We start from the raw sequence: 18,160 nt of genomic DNA, 5'->3' as shown, positions 1-18,160 counted from the left end.
TAAGTGTGGAGTTTGAGTGCAGATGGTGAACTCTCTCCACCTATTAGCATGATGTATGATTTATAGGTTGAAACTGCTGCTAACATGCGATGTAAATGAAATACAGTTATGTGCAACAATGTCGAGTCACTCAAAATAATTTACTATTTTTCAAATGACCTGCTATAATTGGCATTACCGAAGCAAGTATACATACAAGTCTGATACCATTTTACTAGTATATATATAGTTATATATATACTAAATATACTATATATATAGTTATATATATACTATATATACAGATATATATACTATAGTATATATATCTGATACCATTACTTACTAGTATATATACTACCAGCTCACTAGTATATATATATAATAGAAATGCCCCTATACATCATTTTCTCTCAAGTGCAGCAAGAGAGAAAATGATTTTTTTCAGGTTAACTATGATATTCTTGTAATTTGCTTTACATTACATGGATTTTTTTATGTATTACAAAGCAAATATTTTACATAAAGTGAAATTTACGTTATAGGAGTGTTTACTGTACTAGATTTCTAGTGTTTCAAAAGCTATAAGGTTGGTTTCTCACTTTGCACGTGACTTTGTTCATGATAAACATTCTAACGTTTTATGCAGGTGTTTAGATTCATCAAAGTGTGAATAGGTGATATACATTTTATTACAGTGATGAAATATTAATGTTGGTCCCACTGGCAACAGGCAGCAAGGCAAGTAGTTTTGACGTTGCATAAATAAAAAGAATACTGCAAACGGTAATTTGTTATTCCATTAAAAATGGTCTAATAAGGATTTAATATACTCTAAGTCTTCAAGTTTATAAGTTTACTGTAAGTACTCTTGTAAGTTTACTTTTGTAGGATGGCTTTGGTATTGGAGATGATGAATTCTCATTGGCCTATGATGGCTGCCGGCAGCTGATATGGCACAATGCTCAAAGCAGCAAACACACACATCCATGCTGGAATCCAGGTAACTTCCTTTGCTTCATATACCATATATACTGTATACGATCTGGTGCCACCTATAAGTGAGTAGATTCTGTGGCCTCTGTAAACACCCATTACATTATAACCTCATCTTAGAGAACTGCCAGCGCTTCTGGTGGCTGTTTGTTAGCCTCAGGTCCTATAACTGCCTCCGCTGTGGCTGCCTTGTTGGAGTCAACCATTTTGCTGAGTTTAGCGCTGGTAGAATGACGAGACATCCTAGCCGCCGTGTGGTAAGGGAGACCTAAAATAATTCTTACCTGTAAAGTTCTCGGGCAGCGCATTCAGATGTAGCAAGTTTTGTTACTCTTTTGACAAATAAAGTTTGTTGTCATTTTCATAAGATTTGTTATTTATCAATTGTTATGCAATTACATAGTTAGTTTATTTGTATCATCTATTTTCTTTTATTGAAAATTTCAAAGCAGCTATGAAAGTTGTATTTTTCAAACACCTCGTCAGGATATTGAGAAGATAAATTTAACCCTTTCATCGGCCAATCGAATGTCGGCTATATTTTGTACTCTCCTTCGTGCGGAGTGACAGTAACCCTTTTGGATGCAAGAAATCTGCTAAGTTACCTCCAACGTTGTAGATCTCTAAATAAATATGCACGGGGAAGCTGCTACAGTCTCTACCAGTTGATATCTATTGCTAGCAATTAACTTAGAATGATCTTATAGCCTGCATTGCAATTTGTTAGAGATTTCAAGTTTTTTATTTTTTAAGTTTGAAGGCATAGTTTCATTTTATAACTATATTTAAAAAGGTTGCATAAAAGCTCATTGCACTCATTGACATTTTTGCTATAGTTTGCAGCCAAAACTAGCTATTTACATGCAATAGAAAGGAGTTACGAGCGTCAATCCATTACCAGATTACCACAATGATGCTATCAAATAATATGCTATAAATCTGCATATTTATAAGTTATAGAATGATATTAATCTATCAAATGCTACAAATACATATTCTATTCATGAACAAGTGCCACAGACAAACCATATTTATAATACATTGGGAAACAAATAATATTAACATTTTAAAACAAACATAACATTGTCAAAACAAAAATACTAGCATCGTTTGCTCTTTCAGCTGCGTTCTGATTGTTGCTTCCATTACTAATACATTGTTGATATAGTTGTTTTACTAATTATTTTCTATGATGTTCCATTCAAAGTTTTGACTGAAAAACTGTTAAGACTTGGAGTTGGAAAACGAACTTCGATACGAAGAGAAACAATGAATGAATTAATTGTTATTGATGTAATAGAGTCATTATTAGTATGGTTTTGCGGACAATTTTTTACTGACCATGCGCTATTATGGGTTCGTAAAGAACAAGAATGTCAAATAGTGGTGTTCAAATAGAGGTGGCGTTCAATTAAAGGGTGGCGCTCTATTTTTCAACCCTTCTACCATAGTGGCGCTCTAATAGAAGTGGCGTTTAAATGCAGGTTTCACGGTAACTATAATTGCGCTAGGGTATGCATCTTTGATGAGCCATCACCGATTCAATTATAAATATTGCAATTCGTTTCATGTTTTTTAAATAAAATTTCAATCTAATATCAAGGGCTAGAAAATTGCAGACAGACAATGGAGGTTGTGAATTAGCAAAACTGATTAATGAGGAAATCTTGCGCAGATGCCATGTGAATCCAAAGTTTAGATTCTGCAGGCTTCATGATGAAGTCTTTGAGTTTAACACCTAACACTTTGCGATTCCTTACCTTTCTTATGTGGAAGAGTCTTGCTGGCTTCAGCCTTCAGTTCAACGTTGTTCAGCAGGTTCTTTAGAAGCAGCCTCTTGCGCTGTCCGTCGCTGAGCTGCTGTCTGGGTACATAGGAAGTGATTGGCCGTTTCTCGGTTTTGCTCATCGCTTTCCTTTCACCTTCTGCTGCCGTCACCGCTCGCTCTCTTTTATTCATCTTATTTACGAATCTACAGAGGAAGAGTAGTACAACTCGTACTTGGTTGGTGCTTTATACAAACTGAGCAGGTTGAACCCTCCAGTTAGGCATTTCGCATCAGTTTATTTAAATAACGCTTACGAGAGGTTCGATCTACCTTTATGTATATGTATCTATATCCTAATACTACATCATGGGGATAGTTGAGTTAAGGGAGCTGTGATACTAGTATTGCTATGTTTTATCAAACACTATTATATTTCTATGGAGCAGTCAAACCATTTCATTCCGGCGAATAATTTTTTAATCATTCAATGTTTGAATTAATGAACAGTCATGCTTTTTTTGCACCCTCTGTTCCCTTAGCACCCTCTGTTCTCTTAGCACCCTCTGTTCCCTTAGCACCCTCTGTTCCCTTAGCATCCTCTGTTCCCTTAGCACCCTCTGTTCCCTTAGCACCCTCTGTTCCCTTAGCACCCTCTGTTCCCTTAGCACCCTCTGTTCCCTTAGCACCCTCTGTTCCCTTAGCACCCTCTGTTCCCTTAGCATCCTCTGTTCCCTTAGCACCCTCTGTTCCCTTAGCACCCTCTGTTCCCTTAGCACCCTCTGTTCCCTTAGCACCCTCCGTTCCCTTTGCACCCTCCGTTCCCTTAGCACCCTCTGTTCCCTTAGCACCCTCTGTTCCCTTAGCACCCTCTGTTCCCTTAGCACATTATTTTCCTTACTAAATACTAGCCAAGTGACAACTGTTTGCTCTGATGTAATTGCTGGGTCTTCACTACTGAACTGCATTTCTAAAGCTGGAGTGCTGCTTTGAGTTGGTCACCAACTACAGTACTTCCTTGTATTATGGTCTTCAACAGGCCAATGAAACCAGTCTGGGAGATGTAACGAGTTCAGCATTCCTGATAAGGTCTAGACCTGTTATTCCTTATTATTGTTGGTTCTGTTTTGTATTCAAAGCCTTCCAATAAGTCTCTAATTTGCTAAATGCTTGCACATTTATTTAAGAAGTGTACACTTTGGTTTGGTCAATGTAACACCAAATTCTTATTGAATGCACCTGACAATAAAACTCAAATGCGAGTGTCGCATTGATTATGCAAAGATCTGTTAATGTCTGAAAGTTTGTGGACAAACTAAGAAAATAGTTCTCCAAAGTCCCAATCTGTACCGGCTCATGTAAATTGGTATTTGTTTTAAGAGTTTTCTTCATCTAATTAATTATGAATTCAAATTCGGTTTTTAGTTCGAATTAGTTTTGAAGAATTTTGAATCGAATTAGTAGATCCAAAATATCTGGAAATTTTTGGTCATACTCACTTTTCCCATTCGGTATCTTTGTCTTTGACAAACTTGAGCCCCTGTTGGAATTCTTCTTCCTTGTAGTCCCATATCTCCTGCTCGATACGCTTGTTAAACTCTTCGACGTTTTCCTGAACTTTTGCTACCTCTTCCTGCAACAAGTGATGATTGTGTCATGTCGATATCAGTTTTCCTGTTCTCCTAGTCCGATTTGTCGAACATATTGCTTCAGCAAAAATTATAACTTCTTACAAAATGTTTCATTGTGTATTGTTTGTGGTCTATTTAAAAATAATGAAATGAAAAAGCTTTGGCATGGCATATCTCTTTGATTCCATTACTTGCTTGTGACTTTGTGTATCAAATCTAGACTTGCTAAGAATGATGGCTAGTACAGGATGTGCTCAAAAATCTTATCCCGCGTCTTCGATTTTATGATCAGCAATCGTTGAAAGCTTCTGCATACTCATAAACTTGGAATTGAGCTTTACATACAGTTGTCAATGCTAGCTGTAATTACTCTCTTGATTACAAATCTAATGACTAAGATTTTAATATTTGCTATCAGTTGTTATATGGCAAACTATAGGATATCATAACTTACTATTAATAAAGATTTAAGGCTATGTTCTTCGATGGTGCTTCGTAGTGATCTTACCTACTGTCAACAGTTTTCTAAGTCTTGTCTCTCACAAACCAGTGTGTACTCCAATCATTATAATATTTACTTAATTTTTGTGCAATCGTGTTGTGCGTGTGTGTGATTAGAATGCCAGTGTGATAGGAATGTACTTTTATACTACAATGGTTTCTGTAATTGCTGGTTCTCCCTTATCTTCAGTTCGTCGTTTCAATGAAATACTCTGCATGTATTAGCCAATCAAATAAATGTTGCACTATTTTGTATTTAGAAAGAAGGGATAAATGGTATTCATGTAAACCATAGCGTCAATCATCTATTTACATACATGTATTTAGAGTGCACAACAGGTTGTCTCCTTGGCATTGCCTGTAAATTGTACCGTTTTGTTGTTGAAAAATCTAACACGCTGTTGTCAGGACAACTAATAGTTTGTTTACCATCATGTCTGTTTTGGTTGGAGGCTTCCTTCTGGTCATCCTTGAAATAATTAATGTCGGACTCGCCGCCATCCTTTCCTCCTCCTCAAGCTCTCTTTGTTTCCTGTGATTCTCAAATGCCACTCTCACCACCGGGTTAGCTTTTAGCTTGTCTTGGATGGTCTGAAATAATTGCATGCAGTCAGAACTTCATACAAGCATGTTGTCTTACATACAATTCTTTACTCGTGTTTCATGTGTTTTTCTTGACATTTTCTGGTAATTTGATGAGTTATTAAAGAGACAGCTACCATTTTGTAAGCTATAAGGTTCATTATACGTATCGCTTAGTTTTATTTCTACCGCATAGTACTACTGTCTATTGCTTACTCCATATTGATAAATATGCTTCTTGAGATCCTAGTTTGGCCGATATCCCTCAAGCGCTTCTCTTACGATTGGTCTCTTACGATTGGTCTCTTACGATTGGTCTCTTACGATTGGTCTCTTACGATTGGTCTCTCACGATTGGTCTGTTACGACTGGTCTCTTACGATTGGTCTCTTACGATTGGTCTCTTACGATTGGTCTCTTACGATTGGTCTCTCACGATTGGTCTCTCACGATTGGTCTCTCACGATTGGTCTCTCACGATTGGTCTCTTACGATTGGTCTCTTACGATTGGTCCGCTGGTGTAATGTTCAAGTTGCTCACGCAATTCTCTGATGCTTTATCAGCAAGAGTCTTTCCGTCTTTATTTATTCAATGAATTCTATCAAAATTATTGATAGCAAAAATTGCTTAAAACTACAACCATTCAGCTCATATTGATAAAGGTACTGGAAGAACTTTTATAATTACTCGTTACAAAATTGGTTCTTTGGCTTATTTGGTTCTGTCCGGTCAAGTCTGCTATACCTTCTATATTAGATTTAACTTCCTTCATTTGTCTCTTCTACTGTCTATGTGATAATATTCATTTAATCACTCCACCATTTTATCCGAACCATTTTTTGATTGCTTCAAGTGGCATCTAATTCAGTTTCGACTTATTCGCATACACAAGCGACTCCAAGCGACTACAAGGACAATTTCACTTCAATGTTTCATCCAAATACCTTTGGTCGTTGTTGTTGTTGTTTTATTGAGTTCTCTTCCATCATGGCCGGAAGCTTAGGAAACATCACCTGCAATATGTGTCAAAACAGCTTTTGACAAAATCTAAACTGTCACTAGTTGTATAAACAGACTGTTTAATCCTAATTAATCTTATTTCTAAAAGACTGATAGATCACATGTCTAGAATTACAGTAGGAATCAGTCTAGTGTCATACCTCAGGTATGATATGAATATCCACATATATGCATATATGTGTATGTATATGTGTATGTATATGTGTGTGTATGTATACGTATAATGTGTATGTATACGTGAATGTATATGTGTATGTATATGTGTATGTATATGTGTGTGTGTGTGTGTGTGTATGTATGTATACATATAATGTGTATGTATATGTATACATATGTATATGTGTATGTATATGTGTATGTCTATGCGTATGTATACGTGTATGTATATGTGTATGTATACGTGTGTGTGTATGTATATGTGTATGTATACGTGTATGTGTATGTATACGTGTATGTGTATGTATACGTGTATGTGTATGTATACGCGTATGTGTATGTATACGCGTATGTGTGTGTACCACCACCAACCTGATTTTCTTTCATCTCTAACATGTCCATCTCATCGTCATCACCTATATCTGTGAGGAAAGCATTTCCGTGTGATGGTTGTCTGTTGCTCTGGGGTTGCTGGTCCATAAAAGAGTACATTCTTCTGCGAGATTCCTCTAACTCCTGCATGATCGCATTGTTCCGCAGCACCAGACGAGCTTTCTGTACTATTTCTGGTACGTGTTCAGGCGCAGTCCGGTTTCTGACAGCATAGCCCATTCGTTTATCGAGATAGCACTGGCTTCCTACATTCCTTATCTATTGGGGAGTGAGAAGACAAATGTACATTGAAAATAAGTAAAGGGCAGATAGCTCAGCTAAATTTGATGTTCGTTTGTTATTTCCATAACAAGCATAGAACATTAAATATTCTAATTCAGCCAGTCTTTAAATTGCAATACACTAAGTTTTGGATACGAAATTATTTTATAACGTTAGTCTAAAGACTCCGAGTGAGTAGAATTTCATATGGCTAAATTTACATGTGAGCTATTGCTCTAGTCTGCTTTAGTTTTATAGCATTGGTTTTAGCGTTAGAATGTATGCAGTACTCAAGCCCTGAGCGGGTCGGTGTTTTCACTCGCTAATAAGCTTACCAAATATTTCTGGAGACTGTTCACTGTCATCTCTTCATGGCTCAGGTCGGAATTGGGGTAGAGTCTCTTCTTATAGTCAAGGTCATTCGTTTTACTGTCTAGTCTTAGTAACCTCGCCTCATTTTCTAGCTTATATTCCTCGAGTGAGATACTCTTTGAGCAGCAAACAATTCATATCAAGTTATGCATATTAGAATGTAAACAATTTTGATAGGTTTCGGTGAGCTTTGTAACGATTCTGGAGACTAGTATATGCAGTCACATATATTAATAAAATTGAGTTAAAATCAATCATTTTGTTTATAACAAGGATTCAGAACGCACTTTATGCCTGAATGTAAGCTCTTTTATTCTAGTCTACTATCATAAAATTAACATCTGTCAGCTTTTCATTGGTTCCCCGGGCAAGATTTCATTCATAGCAAGTTCATTTAAAGGTCAAGATCGCCTGTGGATGATGCGACGTTCTTTGCTATTTCTAATCTAGCTTAACTATTCATCCTTACCAGCTTAGTCTTTTTGTAGTTGTTTTGGTACTGCTGAATGCGTCTTGATAGAATCATTTCTGCTTGAGCATTTTTCACACCAGTAATGCGCTCTGCTCCAGATATTGTACCACTTCTGCGCTTTTGTATCGTGAGTTCAGCCATGTTGCTACCCACCAGAGGCGCTCTCGCGATGAGTGCTTGTTATTGAGTCCCTTAATCACCACCCATTAAGTAATGAGGCAGCTTTTATACTAACTTGTCCAGCGAAGCGCAGAAATCGTTTGAAGAAATTGAAATTGCTGCAAGCAAAACATTTCATGCCTTTCATCCATTGTTTAAATATGTTATTTTGTGCACAATAACAGTTCAGCGTCTGAAGTCATTGTTTGCCAAACTGCATTATTGCACAGTTGTTTTCTTTGTAACCAACCTTGTTCATGTCAGTTCCTGTAGACAAGAAGCTTATTTTAATCGTTCATGAGAAGATAACTTCAGTTATTAATTTTCGTGTAGGTTATACATTGAACTAACTGTTGAGTTAATTTCTGTTCTTTTTGTTTTTCTTGTTGCGAGAAATTAAGACATTGCATCTTGGAGCAGCTACTGAACCGCTATGCGTCATCAATTGAGACCTGATTCATGGCTAAAATTCTTTACGTGTGATCTCATGAACGTGGGATCTCATGAACATGTAATCTCATGAACATACGACCTTATGAACATGATTACTTTAAGCAGGATTTCATCGAACGCTGCTGATTTTTGTTCAATCCTAGTAAGAATTATTTTCAGAAAAGCAAAAACAACAATTTTATTATTACGTTCAAGTAAATTTGATTTGCGTCATATAAATGGATCTGGTCATTGCAGGAGACACCTTAGGCTGTTTGTTAGATGTTGATGGCAAGGAAGCCATATTTTCTCTCAATGGAGTGCCACTTCCATCCATGAACCAAATATTTCACAAGGCCACGTAAGACAGTTCTGTTAATATCAATTAAAAAAGTCTGTGCCTTTAGATATTCATGTGGGATGCTTATAGTGGCTGTCTGCCACAAAAAGTATTCTCTATGCTGACTATGCAACACCGAGCTTTAACATATACCATATTTTAGTTTTTATAAAGGAGTTGTTTTCCTTTAGTAATTCGCTAGCTTGAACTGGAGTACTTACTATGGAATTGCTAATAAAACATCAATATTCCAGTTATCAAAATTTGAGACAACTTCTGCTTTTCGTGCTAATTCTACAAAAAGTATGCTGGGAAGGCATAATAGGTAATGCTGCGCTTTCACACATTGCTGTAGGCTTAAATAAAAACTTGATTCGCATTGCTATAACAACCTAATACATGGTTGCTTTAGCCTAGTTGCCCAAATTGATGAGCCAGTTCTCCTTGCAAGTCTGTTAACCACTGTTAACAATTAGACTGGAAATAAAGGCAACAGCATGCACTACCTTGGATTAGTGGGTGCAGGCTATATTTGGTGAAAATAATTACTGAACAGACAACTCTATTTTACTCAGGCGTTATTTCCTTATGAAATAATCTATAATAGTTTATGATGCTTGCGTGTGAGTACAAGCACTGGGCACTAACCAATGTAAATTATTGTCCTTGTAGCCATTTATCTGATTATCAACTAGTCTAACAAATATCCGTACGCGACGCATTATTACAACAAGCATTCTTTTGTAACTTTGTAGAACTTAGTTTAGGGTACTCTAATATTAGTCATGAAGAAGAATCCCATTAGCAACTTGATTACTTTGGTTACATTATTAGCGAACCTTTAATATTCTCCAAGATCATATAGCTAAAAAATTTAATCTCTCTGTAATTCTAAGCAATAATTATCGTTATAGCGATAACTCGAAAGGCAGCAAGTTTATCACTACATGAAGTTGTTTTTTTCACATTTTTAAATATACCATAAAACCTCTAGTTGAACGTCATGGCGCTCTAATTTTCAACCCTTCCTTTCTATTGGCAGTCAATTAGAGGTGGCGTTTAAATAGAGGCTGGTGTTGTATTTTCTAAATAGCTTGTCAGAATATTGGGAATATACATTTAGCCCTTTTACGGACGAAGTGAATGTCGCTTATAATTTACCCTCTTTTTTCCGGTGGAGTGATATTAAACCTTTTGAATGCCATATATCTGCTAACTTACCTCCAACTTGTCAAAGATCTTTTAATAAATATGCATTGAGAAACCTAGAAATATCTCTACTAGTTGATATCTATTGCTTGCAACTAACCTGTGATTATAGCCTGTGTCCTACTTTGCACTTTTTTAAGCTTTCAATTCTGTTTTATTCTGAATTTGAGGACATACTGTTATTTTATGTTTTATATTTACCAATGTTGCATTAAAGCCCGTCGTAATCATTGATATGTTAGCTACAGTCTGCAGCCAAAACTACATGTAGCTTTTTATGTGCAATAGAAGAAGAGTTACGAGCGTCGATCAATTGTACGATCAGATTACCGCAATGATGCTATCAAATAATATGCTCTGAATCTGCAAATTAATAAGTTATATTATAATAATCCATCAAATGCTACAAATATATGTTCATGAACAAGTGACATAAACGAACCATACTTACGGTATATTACATGCAGAAACAAAAATTAACGTATATTTGCATCGTTTGCTCGGATAGCCGTGTTCTGAGTGTTGCTTTTGATGGAAAGAACATCTCCTGGTTGTCCAATACCTTCCACAAGGTCATCTAACCTCTACTCTTCTTCTGCGCTGCTGAACTAGTCGATATTAGCGTTCAAACAATTTTTTGGCAGAGCAAAACTTACATGCATTGCATTTAGCACAAATGCAACGCTTAAAGGTTGACTTGCAACAAAATTCACATTACAGTTATTTGGTATCAAAAGATTCACCATGTCTTAATCTGCTGTGTTGTTGTGTTGTGCAAAATATGTGTAAATGTGATTACAAGCTCTTAAAAGCTCAAAAACGAACAGTTAATCGTCGCCATTACGAAACCGCCGTAGATTGAAATCTGTGAAATAAAAAAATAAACTTGTTTTAAATGGTAAATGCTCGTATATACTGTACATTACTGACGCATGGTAAAAGGGAAGCAAAGATTATATTCTATAGAAGAAATGCTTTAAATAGCTTTTTTTACTTAACGGACTGTTGAATGCGGCCAATAGAGGTGGAAGGGGCTCAGGACGATTATTTTCTTAATGGTAAATGAAAAGGTCATTATCGCTTGAACGAACAAAACTATCTCTATGCTCAAAAACGAAGAAATTCATTTACAAACAGTGATAACTGTATGATGGTAAACGTTGTCGCAGTACTTCTGTCGTATCGCCAAACCCAAGATCAATCTCTCGTAAACTCATGTTTCTTCATTATTTCTTGCTTTATTTCTATCAACATCGTCCTTTTTCTTCTCACCGTTGTTTTTTGCACTTGCAGCGTTCTGATGCCCATGATAGCACCTAGAAATTTATTTAGATTCTCTATTACAATATATAAAAATTGTAGCACGTAATGCATAGGAAACATGACATACACCGAGTCTTATTCGCTATTACAATAAATAAAAAAGGGAGCATGTAATACATAGTAAACATGACATACACCGAGTCTTATTCGCTATTACAATAAATAAAAAAGAGAGCATGTAATGCATAGTAAACATGACATACACCGAGTCTTATTCGCTATTACAGTAAATAAAAAAGAGAGCATGTAATGCATAGTAAACATGACATACACCGAGTCTTATTCACTATTACAATAAATAAAAAAGAGAGCATGTAATACATAGTAAACATGACATACACCGAGTCTTATTCTCTATTACAATAAATAAAAAAGAGAGGATGTAATACATAGTAAACATGACATACACCGAGTCTTATTCGCTATTACAATAAATAAAAAAGAGAGCATGTAATACATAGTAAACATGACATACACCGAATCTTATTCGCTATTACAATAAATAAAAAAGGGAGCATGTAATACATAGTAAACATGACATACACCGAGTCTTATTCACTATTACAATAAATAAAAAAGAGAGCACATAATGCATAGTAAACATGACATACACCGAGTCTTATTTGCTATTACTATAAATAAAAAAGGGAGCATGTAATACATAGTAAACATGACATACACCGAGTCTTATTCTCTATTACAATAAATAAAAAAGAGAGCATGTAATACATAGTAAACATGACATACACCGAGTCTTATTCTCTATTACAATAAATAAAAAAGAGAGCATGTAATACATAGTAAACATGACATACACCGAGTCTTATTCGCTATTACAATAAATAAAAAAGGGAGCATGTAATACATAGTAAACATGACATACACCGAGTCTTATTTGCTATTACAATAAATAAAAAAGAGAGCATGTAATACATAGTAAACATGACATACACCGAGTCTTATTTGCTATTACAATAAATAAAAAAGAGAGCACATAATGCATAGTAAACATGACATACACCGAGTCTTATTTGCTATTACTATAAATAAAAAAGGGAGCATGTAATGCATAGTAAACATGACATACACCGAGTCTTATTCACTATTACTATAAATAAAAAAGAGAGCACATAATGCATAGTAAACATGACATACACCGAGTCTTATTTGCTATTACTATAAATAAAAAAGGGAGCATGTAATGCATAGTAAACATGACATACACCGAGTCTTATTTGCTATTACTATAAATAAAAAAGGGAGCATGTAATGCATAGTAAACATGACATACACCGAGTCTTATTCTCTATTACAATAAATAAAAAGAGAGCATGTAATACATAGTAAACATGACATACACCGAGTCTTATTCGCTATACATATATATTTAGTGGGAGCTTTTTCAAAACAAAGGCTCACATCCCACGTTTTTGCTCGCATGACAAAAAAAATTTCAGATTTTTCCAAGTTTCAGAAAAGAGCATAGGAAACTGCTGTTCAATATCTTTATACAATTTAATTATGATCATGCGGTAATATTAATATCTAGGAAATGTTTATTTGTTAACAAAACATGGCAATTTATTATTGTTGATTTGAGAGTAGCAAATGCATTGAAATCAGGAAGGATGAAGTGTTTGTAGCAAATATGACAAATGACGTTGGTTTGATTCACGATTAGTCATTATGATCTGTAATTCTCATAGCAGATTTTAAACTACAAACTGATCTAGTGTGTGTGTGTGCGTGCGTGCGTGCGTGGTAAAGATCGTGTGATTTGCAAGCAGATTGTTGTCCAGCATTAGTCATACACAGTTAAAATTCCAAGAATTATTTTATTATGAAGTTTCAGTCTCATATGAAATTTTAACTTTCATTGTTCATATCATTTGAATGCGCGAGCCACTAGGAAGGCGAGTAGGTAGCACTGAACAGGAGTTGTCAGTCTACGAAATGAGCTAGGAATGATAACTCTTTAGTTTTGGATTTATTGTTATTGCTGGTTGTCTATTACTATGTTTGCATACAGTGATAATGTGGCAACACCCGAGTACGTCAGTGCTGAGGCGCTACGCTGGGCCGACAAGCAGATCAAGTTTCCATAGGGTGCTATAGTAGAGCGATAGTTGTGCAACACGTATGAAGCTACAGGAGAGAAATACCTATACGCATGCACACGTGCAACGCAATTGATTGCGAAGGCCATTTCTATGGCGCAACGATGGCACATCACATGGGTGTTTTGCTTCCAAACAGCGACACTGAATCACAACAGAATGAAAGTGACATGGCTGTTTCCATGATAACATTGCAGCACCGTATGGCGCTGTATCGCTATGCTATCGCTCTATGGAAACTTAGTATACATCATTTTTCCCAACTCTTACTTGATGAATTGCATATTCCCTAATTACGATGTTCATGGTTGCTATCTGGTTTGCTATGATCTCATGAGTATCTCTTCTTTTGCAGGAAAGGATTTTTTGCTGCTGCAAGTTTTATGACTTTTCAGCAGTGCATATTCAACTTTGGCAGCAGACCCTTCAAGTTCCCTCCGAAACGACCGCATAGTTCATTTAATGAACATGGTTCACTGACAGAAGGAGAGAGACTGGTGTTGCCAAGGTCAGGCTTCCACACGCTGCTTGTATTATCTTGGGTTTGAGACTTGCCAAGCGCATGGCGTGTCAAGTCTTTTAGGCTTTGCGTCACGCCTGTTTTTAACACTAAACTGAAACACACTTGAACATTGTAACTTTTTTTAATTTTTATTTACTAGTAAATCTCTACTTAAAAATTCCTATAACATTACCTGATGGATTGCTAGGTTAGTTTGCTGCAAATCCTGTCTGCTCCCCTTTATAAACAAGTTGTGGCAGCTCCTCTGAGGCTGACTATTCAATTTTTTAGCTTTTAAGAGTTTGTAATCACATTCCCACATATTTTGCACCTACAACACAACAGAGTAAGACATGGTAAATCTTTTGATACCAAATAATTGTAATGCGAATTTTGTTGCAAGTCAACCTTTAATGTGATTACGTAATCGTTTCTAGAGCTTAACAAGATATCTAAATGCTAGCATTTAGTTATATTTGTTGTAATTAGGAGGGCATCAGCTGTAACTAATGGTATTCATTTGGTGAATTTAGACATAAAAAGATAGAAATCCTACGAAGAATGAGTGTAAAAGAGGATGGATGTCAACTATGCTATGATAACCAGGCTAATGTAGTTTTGAATCCATGTGGTCACAGGTAGGTACAGGCAAATCACTATCATCTCACTTCAGTAGATCTTGGCCAAACATAGTCTTTGCATATTTCAATGCATATCCTCAACGAGTAGTGTGTGCGAAGCTATGTAAAAATATCATGATACTAACCTTAAAGTACATAAGTTACATAATTTTTTTATTATATAATTCAATACATCAGAGTCTTGGCTTTCGAATGGGCTATTGTTTGCCATGGTGAGACAGACATTGGTTGATGTTTATAGGATTTCCATGGCAAAACATGGCAAACAATAGCTCATTCGAAAGCCAAGACTTTGATGTATTGAATTATATAATAAAAAAATTATGTAATTTATGTGCTTTAAATCTTGGTATCTTTCTACTCATATTTGTTTATTCTAATATAAATGTATGTTCTAATGTATGTTCTAATGTATGTTCTAATGTATGTTCTAATGTATGTTCTAATGTATGTTCTAATGTATGTTCTAATGTATGTTCTAATGTATGTTCTAATGTATGTTCTAATGTATGTTCTAATGTATGTTCTAATGGATTTCGATGTTCTTGTCATGCTTCTGTCCTTAATGTCAATTCCATTTGTTAGTTATCAACACTTACAATAGTTATTGATCAGTTGTTCTTGTCCGCTTTTTTGTAGCGGATTTTGTTCCAAATGTGCCATGCAACTGGAGATATGCCCCCTGTGCAGAAAACCCATAGAACGGGCTGAAACAGAAGTTTCTAGTAGTAGTAGCGGCAGCAGACAAAACGCTGACATACACCTTCGCTCTCGCCTTAGTCACGACAGATCAACTAGCCCTTCGCACTCACCTAATACTCACGATAATGATGATGAAAGCATTAAGTGAAATTATCGCATAACTTTTTCCTAGATATTTTTGTGCAGAGGTTTGTTAATGGTAGCATATTGGTCAAATAAATGGCCTTACGCTACTTGAGGCTACTTGGTTGTGCAAGTAATACAACTCATTGTTTGTGTACAGAAGTGAATCTCTTTTCATTTCTTTCATGAGTAAGTGCTATCTTTTAATAGTTCTGTGGTCATGAAATAGACATCTCAAAACCTAGCGTATGTCATGGCTACTTGGTATTGTCGTTATCTTTTATATGCACAGACATAGTCTATAAATATCTGCTGTTTGGCACATCTCCTGAACCTATATATTTGCTAAGTATAAGTATTTATTTTTATTGAGTTGAATATTCTGAGTATTTTTTATAATATTTGGGTTCTTGGATGTCTGAGTACTTTGTATTATATTTAATACAAGTAAGAATGGTGGCATCACAAGTCTAATTGTACGTTACCTCCAGTTTTTAACTGCCTGTTTCTGATCTGTTTAGGTGTTTCCACCATTACAGACTGTGAGAGGTGACATTAAGACTGTTTTACTTGTAACTATCATAAAAGACCACCATGATTTCACAAATTGTTCAAAATGGCCTTGTCATAAACATTAAATAGCATGTATGTCAAAAAACCTTGCTGCTGCGCAGCAGTTACTGTATTTTAGGGCTACTAAACTTGCTGGTGTGATAAAATTGGACACAGTAATCGCAAATATTCATAGCACATTGTACGGTTTGTGATTAGTTAAACTTAATATTTAGTGTCGCTGAAAATTATATGGTGACTTTTTAGTACATTTACCAATTTTTAGCACCGGTTGCCATTTCAAAATTTGTGAGGCGCAGATTTTCCTTGTCCAAATTGTAGCCTTCCTGATATATTAAGTTATGTGACAATGACACACACCAGCATGCCAAACATGTAGTGAAATACATGCTACATATTTCAAATGTATGCCATTTAATAGCTATAGCTGTGTAATATATAAGCTCACATATCTAACATTAAGCCATTCAAAGTGTTGTATACCATTGATTAAACTTGATTTGCAATCTGTTCACTCTGCAGTCGAAGCACAGTCTTTGGAAATGACTGATGAACTCATAAGCTAATAGTTTCTGTTTAACCTAATAGTTACCAAAGCTGGTCCCAATAAGTTCTCTTTAGCTTTAAAACCTGCAAGCAACTGAGTAATACGAAGAGCAAGTCTTGAATAACGGTATTTAAATCGCGATTACTCCGTGAGTTTTACGATCAGTGGCCAAAACACACATTTGGGATTTTCTTCTCTTTCACTTTGTTGCGCCAACAAGCGGTATAGAAAGTGGACAAGTGGAAGTAGGAAGGGGCCAATTAAAAGACGGCTTACAATAACGAGATGGTTCCCTAATATGGCGGGTGAGTGCACGTTGGCCTAACTGAATATTGCCAGATTTTAAAATTTGCTTGATGTTGGCATTATAGTTTTAATGTTATAAATATATGTTGTACGTTTTGTAGAAATACCGTTTGCAGATTATGGTAGAGACGACGATGACGGTCTCAGTAAGTAACCTGTCTAAACATGTATTTAAGTACTGCTGCCGTCGACTTCATGCCTAAATGTTTAAATCCAATGCTAGATCGCTTCCTAACATTTTTATATTTGGTTGTTTAGATTATATATCAGTATTTAACATGCTGCATTACGCTCACCGACTTCATTTAGCCCTCTGTTTTATTGTAATTACCACCAAAACAATTGTTTTCGTTTTCCAGTTGGCGAGCTTCATTTGTATTGTAATTTATGTGATTAGTGTTTAGTCCATTTGTTCGTCAAACGTCGAAAATGTTGCTTCTAATTTTTGGTTGTCTGCTAAAAGCATGGAACCTGAAAGGATTTTCAGGGGAGATTTTTTTAGAGATTTTATTCGTTCAGCTGTAAGTATCTTGGCTTGGTCGTAGACGGTTGTGGTGTAATTCCAAAAATGGATAAAACTATCAACTTCCAATTCATAAATATAATTAGTCGAATTTTAAACTGTGAATTGGTTGCTGTTATATTGCGTTGTTTTCTAAGGTTGCCTATCAACTGTGCAAGTCGCTTGTATTTTGTATGATGTCAGATTGTAGCTTTTATGAATTATAATTTCAAATTAGCGATGTTGGCTTTTATAGGACAGTCCTAAAATCTGTTTATTTTAAAAGATGGAAGTTCAAGACCAACTTTTGTTTACACCCTATCCTACATCTGAATATCCTATGGCAAAGTTTTGAAAACTGGAAACTTCCTAAATGACATAAAAAGAAATTGATTTGACTATCAACTATGACCACCCATCCGTGGCTTTCTCAAGTTTAACATGTAAAGGCTATATGACCACTGTGCTAGCTGATAACCTGCTCTAAGATTTCATCTAAATTTTTGTCAACCAAATGAAGTGAGCATTAATTTTGATCGATGCAGTGGACCCTCG

At 35.7% G+C, this 18,160-nt stretch overlaps 3 protein-coding genes across 4 annotated transcripts in view; 2 read left to right on the top strand and 1 right to left on the bottom strand.

Annotated features, from left to right (window-relative positions):
- Window positions 1–16,151, top strand: part of LOC137389696 (RING finger and SPRY domain-containing protein 1-like) — a 36,485-nt gene extending 20,334 nt beyond the window's left edge. The window contains exons 11-15 of the mRNA XM_068075772.1: window positions 871–982; window positions 8,979–9,081; window positions 14,065–14,217; window positions 14,745–14,849; window positions 15,492–16,151. Coding sequence (XP_067931873.1) covers window positions 871–982; window positions 8,979–9,081; window positions 14,065–14,217; window positions 14,745–14,849; window positions 15,492–15,702 — 684 coding nt within the window. The 3' untranslated portion in view covers window positions 15,703–16,151. The remainder of the gene's footprint in view (window positions 1–870; window positions 983–8,978; window positions 9,082–14,064; window positions 14,218–14,744; window positions 14,850–15,491) is intronic.
- Window positions 1,005–8,271, bottom strand: LOC137389698 (uncharacterized). Its single transcript, XM_068075773.1, has 8 exons — window positions 8,127–8,271; window positions 7,621–7,773; window positions 7,004–7,282; window positions 6,400–6,468; window positions 5,302–5,463; window positions 4,240–4,373; window positions 2,736–2,947; window positions 1,005–1,243 (listed from the first exon to the last, which is right to left on the bottom strand). The coding sequence occupies exons 1-8, from the start codon at window positions 8,268–8,270 to the stop codon at window positions 1,092–1,094; spliced, it is 1,305 nt and encodes a 434-aa protein (XP_067931874.1). The 5' UTR covers window position 8,271; the 3' UTR covers window positions 1,005–1,091.
- A 941-nt stretch (window positions 16,152–17,092) lies between the features above and the next one.
- Window positions 17,093–18,160, top strand: part of LOC137391833 (serine/threonine-protein phosphatase 4 regulatory subunit 1-like) — a 41,107-nt gene continuing 40,039 nt past the window's right edge. For both annotated transcript variants that reach the window (XM_068078374.1, XM_068078373.1), the window contains exons 1-2: window positions 17,093–17,102; window positions 17,205–17,249. In XM_068078374.1, coding sequence (XP_067934475.1) covers window positions 17,096–17,102; window positions 17,205–17,249 — 52 coding nt within the window. In that variant the 5' untranslated portion in view covers window positions 17,093–17,095. The remainder of the gene's footprint in view (window positions 17,103–17,204; window positions 17,250–18,160) is intronic.

The sequence above is a fragment of the Watersipora subatra genome, chromosome 3, assembly GCF_963576615.1.
Source record: "Watersipora subatra chromosome 3, tzWatSuba1.1, whole genome shotgun sequence".
Lineage (NCBI taxonomy): Eukaryota > Metazoa > Bryozoa > Gymnolaemata > Cheilostomatida > Watersiporidae > Watersipora > Watersipora subatra.
Note: the sequence above shows the minus strand (reverse complement) of the source record. Positions and strands in the feature narration are given on the sequence as shown.